The 10,628-nt window shown below is 42.2% G+C and overlaps 1 protein-coding gene across 1 annotated transcript in view; it reads left to right on the forward strand.

Annotated features, from left to right (window-relative positions):
• The window catches only part of LOC109479112, a 12,960-nt gene extending 4,193 nt beyond the window's left edge, over positions 1-8,767 (forward strand). Inside the window, exons 12-31 of the mRNA XM_019780982.1 lie at positions 114-321; positions 660-850; positions 982-1,072; positions 2,420-2,608; positions 2,702-2,861; positions 3,058-3,166; positions 3,322-3,487; positions 3,750-3,835; positions 4,021-4,134; positions 5,407-5,526; positions 5,640-5,717; positions 6,000-6,163; positions 6,340-6,461; positions 6,700-6,803; positions 6,949-7,105; positions 7,277-7,485; positions 7,599-7,716; positions 7,819-7,940; positions 8,218-8,400; positions 8,564-8,767. Coding sequence (XP_019636541.1) covers positions 114-321; positions 660-850; positions 982-1,072; positions 2,420-2,608; positions 2,702-2,861; positions 3,058-3,166; positions 3,322-3,487; positions 3,750-3,835; positions 4,021-4,134; positions 5,407-5,526; positions 5,640-5,717; positions 6,000-6,163; positions 6,340-6,461; positions 6,700-6,803; positions 6,949-7,105; positions 7,277-7,485; positions 7,599-7,716; positions 7,819-7,940; positions 8,218-8,400; positions 8,564-8,767 — 2,895 coding nt within the window. The remainder of the gene's footprint in view (positions 1-113; positions 322-659; positions 851-981; positions 1,073-2,419; positions 2,609-2,701; positions 2,862-3,057; positions 3,167-3,321; positions 3,488-3,749; positions 3,836-4,020; positions 4,135-5,406; positions 5,527-5,639; positions 5,718-5,999; positions 6,164-6,339; positions 6,462-6,699; positions 6,804-6,948; positions 7,106-7,276; positions 7,486-7,598; positions 7,717-7,818; positions 7,941-8,217; positions 8,401-8,563) is intronic.
• Positions 8,768-10,628: the final 1,861 nt, after the last annotated feature.

Raw genomic sequence — 10,628 nt, forward strand, 5'->3', positions numbered from 1 at the left:
ACTCACCTGTAGCAAGAAGGTTTAAGTGGAACCTCCTTACCTGTATCACTTGATTGCAGTGAACATTACTGATGAAAAAGCTGAGATGTTTTGTCCATTCACTTTTATTTTAGACACAGAAGCGAGGTGTCGCAGATTCCTCCAATGATGGTCCAGCAAAGCGTCTGAGGACTAACCCACCAAAAGTGGAGCCCTTTTACACCCTGGGTATCAAAGAGGAGGAGGCTGCTCAGCCATCTACTTCCGGGGCCTCCACTGGTGCAATAAATAAGATATTGTACTTCTATAGGGGGGAGTACATTGCTGTTAGGAATGATGAAGGTGAGATATGTCATGTGGATTTCAAGTGAGAAGCTCTTATAACTAAGTTAAAGAAAGGCTGAAACAAATGTTCACAGATATGTGGTCTAATGATGTACATGCATAATAAAGCAGTTGAGATTACAACTTTGATACTACAATGATAATTAAGGAATATTTGAAGAAAAACTTAATGTGAGCCAAGACCTACCTTTCATGTCTCTCACAGTTTTCTAATAAAAAAGGGGAAACTTATAGTCATTACATTATTGTTGTTGTTCTTTATTTAAGTGAATGCACTCAATATCTAGTACAATGTACGTAATAACTTAATAACTATTAATTTCTATGTTTTATAGGCTCCTTTTACCTTTGTGAGGCATCCCAAAACATTTACAACACCTCCAAGACCTTCAAGGTCCGATGGCTGGAGGTAGAAGATGCACCAAACATCTACCGGAAGTCTTACTATGACAACATTGAGCTGGAGTCCATCATTACTCATGTCAAACTTCAGCGTATGGAAAAGGACAAATATGTCCTACCACAGGTGAACTGGCCTTCCTCTTACTGGATTCATTTCTTGTGTCATATATATGTTCTGTTAATAAAGTTTTTTTTAATCTTCATGCGGACAGTATTTCAACATTTATTGATTTTGTGATATTCATTTTCTTACAGGCAGAGATCCTTAAGACACAGAAGATCCTGCGGCGGGCTATCACAGGCATCGCTGAGGATGATGAAGATGAAGTCTTGGATGTTAAAGAAGGTGGGAATATTAAACCACAATATTACATCAAGTTGGAAGGAAATTTCATCCGGAGTCCCCCAAGGCACAAAATTAGGACCAATCCTCTTTCTCATCTACATTAATGACGCCCTTGAAGAAGATGTTTTAGACCGCTATAAATTCGTTGACGATTTGTCAGTATGCGAAAGTAGAATGTTTTATGAGCCCAGTGTAATACAAACATCACTCGACCAGTTGAATAGTTGGGCGTTAGAAAACGATATGATCCTAAACGGCGATAAGTGTAAGTTACTAATGATTTCATTTATGAGAGATTGCACCGTTATTTCACTTAATGATATCCCCCTTGAATACACAGAGAGTGCATGTATACTCGGCTTATGGTTATCTCGTGATTTGGGGTGGGATAAACATGTTCAGGTCATTATTTCCAAGGCAAGTTCAAGACTTTTTTGGCTAAAAAAATTAAAACGGTTCGGACTCCCTATTTTAGACCTCCTTGCTTTTTATAAAGGTTATATTCGCCCCACATTAGAGTACGCTGCCCCCGTTTGGAGTCCCAGCATCACGACGCAACAATCCATGAAGATCGAGCGAATACAGAAACGTGCCCTTAGAATTATCCTTGGCGCCCAATATACCCATTACGATTAAGCCCTAACTCACCTATGTTTGCCCTCCTTGGAAAACAGGAGAGAAACCCTTAGTCTAAAGTTTGCTAAATCCTTGCTAAGTTCCCCCACATTTAGAGGCTGGTTATCTCCAACCCGTTCGGAAGTCCATGCTAAAAACCTTAAAAGTTCCCAGCAACTCTGCATCCCTCTGGCAAAAACAAACCGCTACAAAAACAGCCCTATTCCGTACTTCACTTACCTCTTGAACAAATATACCTGTTAAAATCTCCAAGTGTCAATTATTACATCAATTATTACAGCTTATTAAGAACCTTTTCAATTTCTTATAATGTTTCATCTTAATGTCATTGTTTACTAGTTTTTAATTTGTTATCATGTTGATCTTGTAATATAGATATTGATTTGTTATCATGTTAATCATGTAAAATGCGCAATTCAGCATCTTTGTACACAAATGAAGCTGCCATGTATTTTACTGAATTGTGAACGAAGTCAATAAACTCAATATATATATATATATAAGTACATGAAGTGAAATTCTAGCTGTTTTACCAAATATATTTAGTATAATAGTTTATGTTGTAAGTCTCATGCTGTAAAGTACCGGTAATTTACGATCTCAAATGCGTGAAAAAATGTATAGCCAAGATACATTTGTACATATTATGGCAAGTCTGACATTAGGGCCTATGACTTGTGAAATAAATGTTTTTTTTTTGGTTCACAACAGAGGAAAAAGATGAGACTGTTACTCCAAAAAAGACACGGGCCAAGGCCAAGTTGAAGGCGAAGAAAACTAAAGCACCCATCCGGACAAGAGCAAAGAAAGTGGTACCGCCTGCTGTGAAAAGGGGCAGGGCAGCTGTGAAGAAGGCCATAGCTAAAGTTACCAAGAAAGGCAAAAGTGCTCCCAAGAAAGGTATGATTCATCTTATTAGTTCAGTGATACTTTGGTGATGATGTGAGTAAAGCTGAGTTTTTGTCCTTATCATTGAATGTTTTATTCCTTCAGGAAAAGCCAGCAAAGCTCCTGCAAAACAGACTGCCACTATGATAAAAGAGGAATTGTTGAAGAAGCTTGGTAAGGGAGGACCTCTGTTTGGTCCTGATAAAAAGTTGACCCCCAGGGCAGACATGAAAGTGCCAGAAAAGGACCCCTCATTCGAGGAGAGGTTAGTGATACATAACTCATAACTCATCCCAACTTACACATGTATGTGTGGATTGTCTTCATCAAGTGGTGCATGTATGTTTATGTACCACAGTTCATGCTGCATTTGGTCTGAATTCAGTTAGTCATGCAAAAATTTGGGCAATTAGCTAAATGGTTTAGGTTTATATTCTGCAATGTTCTTTTCTCCTCTGCAGGTCCACACCATCCCACCTGCTACCCCAGAAGCAGAGCATCCGAGCTGTCCTTCTCAATGACATGAAACTGCTGCGATCTCTTATTGCAGACACAACAAACATTCCAACAGTAAGACATCATTTGTTTTACAAGGTCCATCGGTAGTATGCACTGTATTTACATAGTTTTACAACAGTTATGTTTGTATGTCTGTTTGTTATCTGCTTTTTTTGAGACACAGTCATCTGCCTTTTTTTTGCATACATCTTTGTTGAATTTTACAGGTATATGATGCACAGAGATCTGTTGACGTACCTATAGATGCGGTAATGTATGCCATCCGCAACAGGAATAAGGATGCCATCAAGTTGTTTGGAGACCACATGAAGAAGCACAGCAGCAACCCTCGTTGCAGCAGACCATACAGCCTTCTCAAGCACCAGGGAACTGGCAGGTACCATGCACAAATTAAACTGCTGAGGAAGAGATTAGTAACAGCACATAGCCATTGCTACAGAATCATTTTTTAAACACATAAGAACCTACCCACACAGCTACAGTACATGAGAACACATGAGAACTAGCCCCCTATATAACATTTCTGTTGCTTTTGTATGGTACCTTGAACTTGGAGTGTACAACTTAGATGTGCAGTTTGTTTCTGACAATGAATGTATATATAATGTTGAGCCTCATATCTGACTTGCCACAGATATAACTGGTACTCCCCTGGGCCATGCTGTACGGAACATTTCAATGAGCAGGGGGAGTAAGGAAGGGAACAATGCTTTTACAAAGGTATGTTGATTTTAACTTGATCGTTTAAGTTTTAACTTGAAACTATTATAATGGCTGGTCTCATTTCTGCTTATTTATCAAACAATGTATCCCAGACTAAATGACTGCCCCTGCTACAGCATTTCTTTTAGCAGGCCTATTAATTCCTGTGACTATACCATATAACATATCATTTATTACAACAGGACATTGATGATGGTCTGGACGATTATACTGAAACCTATGGAAAAGAAGTTTTGCAGACAGGAGCACCAAAAGATGTTCTAGACATCTGTATTGCTGTGATACCAAACTTCAAGGTACAGTAGTACATAAAGTGTCACTCCCCTGGTTACTCGGTATAGATTTATTACTCCGTGAAGGAGGTCAGGACCTCCAGACGGAGTGTTGTGAACAGCCGTTTTTTCGTGTTCGCAGTCAAAACACTGGGTTCTCTTTGTGTAATTGGCATGCAATTTTATACGCCGTCTGCGGGCATGCCCGTGATGATGCACGAATGTGTATTTTTGCCGTTGCTGCTTTCTCTGTCAATGTAATATTTCAAATGCACCCCAACAATTTTGAGGCCAATTGGAATGGTCCAGAAAACCCGTTGTTTGGAATAGCGGGGGGAGTAAAAACTTCAAGCAGATGTTCGGAGGGGTCGATAAGTGGTACCAGATGTTTTTTCCCCGTGCTTAAGATATGCTTCAGGTTTTTGGAGGATGTTCACATCCAAAACGCATTGTTCTGTACGTAGCATTTCTGTGTAGTTGGGGACCCTTATGTTCATGATGATGCACGTCTTTTTATTTTCACCGTAGCAGTTTTGATATTGAAGTAAATGCATATTTTAGAAACATCCCTACTTTTACAATCCTGTCGAATACGCCGTAGGTTTAGGTAGTTGTCTGGTAGCCGAGGTTCTCTAAGCAGATATTAGGTGGCTGTTGTGCATAATGGTTGCGAATATCTTTTGGTATTGTGGTTTGCACCTACTGCGATACCTTGTCAAATGAATAATATGTAGTAAATGAAAGATATTGATATGAAAGCTGACTTTATTCATCTATTTAGATTGTCGTGTTGTTGATTTTATGTAGCCTGTGTTTACACTAGTCAGTCTGCAACTGTTTACCCAAGGGGGGCGGCAAACTTCTGGGCAGGTGGCCACCAGTAGCGCAATTTTTTAGTCAGGCTAGATTATTAGACCAGGGATTTAGCCATTTTTATTTATTTTATTCACATTTTTATGATACGTTGTTACCAGTTGTTAAGTGATCACACACTGTTTACATATACTATTACTGATCTCAATCTGCAAAATATTAAACTTCATGGAGAATTGTCGCCTACACTTGTTATTTTTGTGTAGATCATAAATACCAGCATGTGTCATTTCATGTTTAATAAAGCAGAAAGTACTGGTAGATATTTTGATGTTGAAGAAATATCACCACTAGAAGAAATTTGTTATTATGAATTTGAACCATTTGTTTGTGCATTTTTTCTCAGAGTCTTTTAAATACTAAGTACATTGATATGTATACAGTATGTTCAGGTAGCAGACTAATGTCCCCTGTCTCTGGCAGAATCAACTGTTTGACAACATCTATCTAGCGGTCCGGGCAGGACACAGGAAGCTGGCAGGGAAGCTGATAGAGATGGCAGAAAAGGGAGGTGGTTATGGCTTCAACCAGCTACATAAGGAGGTAAATGATTACAATTTTTTTCCATGTGTATAGAATCGTCCCTTGCATTCTTCAAGGATGAAATATATATGGGTTGAAATTATAACAAATTAAAGTATATTTCTTTGCTATAGGTCCTGCTGTTTGACAAACAGGAATTGACCACCTTCAGGGCTGTGTCTGTGAAAAAGAAACCATATGGAAACCAAGTGGTAAGACAATGTCCACAAATTTGTCTTGTGCTGTCTAAAATAATGATGATGTGGTAATAAGTATGGGATAAACAACCTCATGAAACACCTGGACCACACATTACCAAGACTAGCAACTGAAGTAGAGTCAGCCAAGGCAAAGTTCCTCCTTTGGGAGTCAATGTTACTTTGGGCTAATGATAAGAACAATGTGGTCTTTGATTTACATAGTTGTGAAAGTTTCTTTAAGCAGACTGCTCCATTGTTGTAAAATTCTTGCTATGCTATCCTCCTCTTTCATAGATCACACCGCTGCACTGTGCAGCCATCAACCCAAACCCCAAGTACCTCCAGAAGCTGTTGGCTGTATGTCCTGAGTTTGGTTTGACAGACAGGACTGGAAGGAAACCTATTCACTATGCTGCTGCATGTGAGGGTTCTGGACCTCTGGAATTCCTCTTATCAAGGTACTGACAATTACTGTAAAGCAAGTCTTATTCCCCATTCCCTTTTTACTGATCACAAGTCAATTTACTGAACAAATTATGACAAGATATTGAGTCAGTGATGAGAAAAACAAGACAGATACTCTTTGCAATATTCAGATTCAATGTATTTTAAAATGCTGTCCCTCCTGTTGCAGGGGAATGTCTGCAGAGGATGGAGATAACCAAGCAAACACAGCCCTGATGATTGCAGCAGAGAATGGACGTGCAAACAATGTTGATCTGATCCTAAAGAAACTGAAAGCACAGGCTAAAGACGGTAGGTGTTTAAGGTTAAAGTGTCTGAGTTGACTGAGAATACATTGAACTTTTTACATACATGATGGAGGTAACAATTATGCTGTACACATTCTCCATGATCTTAATATAAATAATAATGCTAATGAATTATCTTGTACTAGTGAATAGTATCATTTTCAGAGTTTATACTGTGTATTGCAGCAAGTATGAGTCGTTTTATTGATGATTGTTGTTGATCTTGTAAATGTCATGAACAGCTGGAGAGGATCCAGATGCAAAAGCAGCCTACATCAGCCTCATACAGCGAGCCAACAGGCAGAGCTTTGCAGCCATCCACCTGGCAGCAAAGGGTGGATACGGGGTGAGTCAAACATCCCTTTACCATGTGGAAAGCAAAACAACCATAGCTCTTAGCTGTCTCCCACTATGACAGACTTGCTGAAGCTTTAGATTGAAAAAAAAAGGTCAGCTAATGGCAAGTAACCATGATGCTTATGTTTCTTCAGAATGTAGTGAAAATTCTTCATAAGCATGGTGCAAACCTGGACCAACCCCTGAGTGCAGGCAAGAACAAGATGACAGCCCTGATGCTGGCATCAGCCCAGGGACACCTGGGGACAGTGAAGGTGCTGACAGAGATAGGAGCAACCTTGGAGAAAAGAGGTAATGACTGCAATGGCAACACAATGAACTTCAAAGTGTACTCTATGTTTTTTCTGTATCATCAGATAAATACATGATTAACAAGCTAGTGTATAAGAGGCAATAGAACTGTGCTCTAACAAATAAAAAGCAGTAGAACTGAGCTGAAGTGTTTTGGTTGACTGATTCTAGACAAGCTGAAGCGTACAGCGCTGACCCATGCAGCCATGAATGGTCACTACCCTGTCCTGGCCTTCCTGCTGCGGATGGGAGCTGACCCCAACAGTATGGACACCTCTGGGAACAGTGTGGCTCACTACGCTGCTGGCTATGGCTGGTGGCACTGCCTGAAGCTGCTGCTGAAAGTTGGAGCTGATCCCAACAAGCCCAATGACTGGAAGGTGAGCAAGATTATGTGAACGCAACCCAGTTGTCACCATGCTTATAGGTCTGAACCTGTTAGAGCACAATTTCCCAAATTATCCCAGTAAACATGCCATGGCTCGTCCCCCAGGTAACACCTGTGGGTATTGCAGTGCTGAAGGGAAATGCAGATTGTGCTGACCTGCTGTTGGACCTGAAGGGTCCAGATGGCCAGCCACTGGCTGATGTCAACTTCAAAGACGAAAAAGGTTGGTTAGAGTTTCATATTGGACACTTTTCCAATGTAAGCTCAGTAACTTAAGTGTTTATTGACCTGCTTGTTTTAATGTAACCTTCTCTGATTGCATTAGGTTTGACAATGGTGGCAATGCTGGCGGCCAGTCCCCTATCTACTGGCCTGCCCCAGCAGATATGCTACCTGATCAAGAGGAACGCTGACATCACCATACCTGATCTGGAGGGGTGGACACCGGTAGGGTTACACTTACAGCTCCTGCAATACATAATCAAGTGTCTCTTTACATGTATTTATGCTAACAGGTGGCTGTGGGTGTTTTCATCTTGTATAGAAATTGAAGAGCAGGCTGTAGAGTAATCATTTGAGATATTTGAATGAATCTTTAACATGTTCATATTTTCCATACTTTCTGGGGTTGTATTGATGTAGTAAATGCTCATCATTGGAAATATCTAACCTGCTGTTTTTTTACCTGATATTTTTCATACTTATTAAATGTTTCCCTACCCAGCTGCACTACCTGGCCCAGAATCCCATCAAGCAGACCTCAGGCTGGGGTCACACTAGTGTAGAAGCTGACAAGAACAAGGCAGACATGAGCCTGGAGATTGCCAACATTCTATTGGACAAAGCTGCAGACCCATCCCTCACCACAGCTAGTGGAATGACACCAATCATGTTGGCTATTGAACAAGTTAGTGTCTCACAGATTACACTATATATATATATTAATATTACTATTTTTTTTGCTTTGTTGCAAGTCCACTTTATGTTTTGTGCCATATTTCAATATATTCCAACGCCAATCATTCTTTGAAAATTAGCCAAAGTTTATGGTTTTGAAACTGATTTTACAGTTCAATGTGGGTTTAGTCCGTCTGCTGGTGAAGCGAGGAGGAACTATTTCAGCATCCAGTGCCACTGAGGACAAGGACACCACCCTTCACCTGCTGGCTAAGAACTGTATGCTTGAGGACCTGACTGAAATTCTCCAGGTCCTTGTTGAACAGGTGTGTACCTGCGGATTGTCTTTGTCAGATGATTGTAGCAACACAGTGTAAGATAATGCCTTTTTGTGTTTTACAATTAAAAAGGATGTATCTGTTACAGGTTCCTCTTAAATCTCCAAGAACAGTTGGACACACACCAAAGTCAAAGTTCCACAGCCTTTATTTTCCACACCCTTGCTCCCGGGCTCCCTTCTCAGAATGCTCCCCTATGCTCCCCTGGAATGCCTTCCTGACCTCGATATTCCATTTCGGGCTTAACCGTTACTTATCAGGGGAGGGTATAGACCTACACATGTACTGGCAATTTTCTCTAGCATGTAACACCTCCCCCAAGATGATAAACATGTGTAATATAGTTTCATCAACTGACAACATGCTAACTACTACTACTACTAACAGGGGAATCAGCTACCTTAAAAAACTACTCTGTTACAATACACTTCTACTCCGGTACTTCACCTGGTCAGCCATGGCATGCTCTGAAACTTATTTCACACCATACTCCTGCTTGGTGCGCTTTCCTGCTGCCTTCTTTAGTTGGTGCTGCCTCTGCAACCAACGCAGCCGACCCCTCCGGTAAACCGGATCCTCCTCCATGAGCTTCTGTATCCTCTGTTTTACTGTGTTACTCTCGCTCTTCACTTCTGCTTTCGGAAGATACCCGACTTGGCCACCTTGCTGGCGTCTCGCTGGAATCTGATATCGTGGCACTGCCGACTCCATCTTCTCACCACGCCCAAGGCACCTCTTGTCCTCCCCCAACTCACTCTTGATCTCCCGAGTTGTTACCGGACCTGCCCTACTTCCGACGCAGGCCGCCCCGTAGTCGTTGCCTAGCAACACCGGGTAGGGTGTGTTCATCACCCATACTTCTACCTCTCTCGCGTTACCATCTACTTCCAGCTCAACTCTGGCCGTAGGAACGCTGTCAACAGCCCCATTGGCCAGTCTGACTTTAATGGCATCTTCTGTGTATGCCTTCCTCGGCACCAACGTCTTGTTGACAAAGGTCCTGGAGCTCCCAGTGTCCCTGTACACCTGTACTTGCTGGCCGTTCACAGCTCCGCTGCTGCGGTACTTGCTATCTTCCGCCAAGTTTCCATCCGCGTCCCAGGGCTTGTCTGCTCCCTGCGCGAACATACTCTGTGCCACCACATTCTTCTTGGAGAACCTTTTCCCCAAACTAGGGCAATCAGCTTTCACGTGCCCTGTTTCACGACAGTGGTAACAGGTCTTACGGAAGCCTCCCCCAGGCTCCCCGGAGCCACCTTGACCGCTCTTCCGGTCAGGCTCGCCCTCAGATCTTGATGAGTTGCGTGGACGGACACCTTCAGCCAGGCTCGTCTCGTGAGCCGTCAGATACTGGTCGCTCATCCTCCCTAACTCCTCCAAGGACTTTGGTTTCCTCTCTCGTAGGTGGATCGACAGCTCTAAGGGGCACAGATCGAGGAATTGTTCCTGAACAATCAGGTCGCAGATTCCGTCATACGTCTTGGGAGTTTTGGACAGCTCGATCCACCTGTTCAGGTAACTGCTGAGGCGTACAATGTACTGGTCCGGCCCTTCCCCCTCCTGGGGAACTTCAGACCTGAACTTTTTCTTGAAACCGTCTTCGGTAAGTTCATACCTCTTAAGAATGGCTTCCTTCACCTTATCGTAATCCTGGGCATCGTCATCAGATAGCCTGCTGTACACATCCAGTGCCCTCCCCGTGAGTAGGGCACTCAGTAGAGACGCCCACGTGTCTTCCGCCCAGTGGTTGGCACGGGCAAACCTCTCAAACCTCAAGAGGTACCCATCTATTTCTTCGCCTTCCGTAAAGCTTGGTAGTCTCGGCGTCTTAGCCTTGACGTCTCCTGCACCTTCTTTCTTGGCCTTATGGTACTCGATTTCCGCCTGCCGTTTCCATCTT

Source organism: Branchiostoma belcheri, unplaced genomic scaffold (genome assembly GCF_001625305.1).
Source record: "Branchiostoma belcheri isolate BF01 breed outbred unplaced genomic scaffold, Haploidv18h27 scaffold47, whole genome shotgun sequence".
NCBI classification, from domain to species: Eukaryota; Metazoa; Chordata; class Leptocardii; order Amphioxiformes; family Branchiostomatidae; genus Branchiostoma; species Branchiostoma belcheri.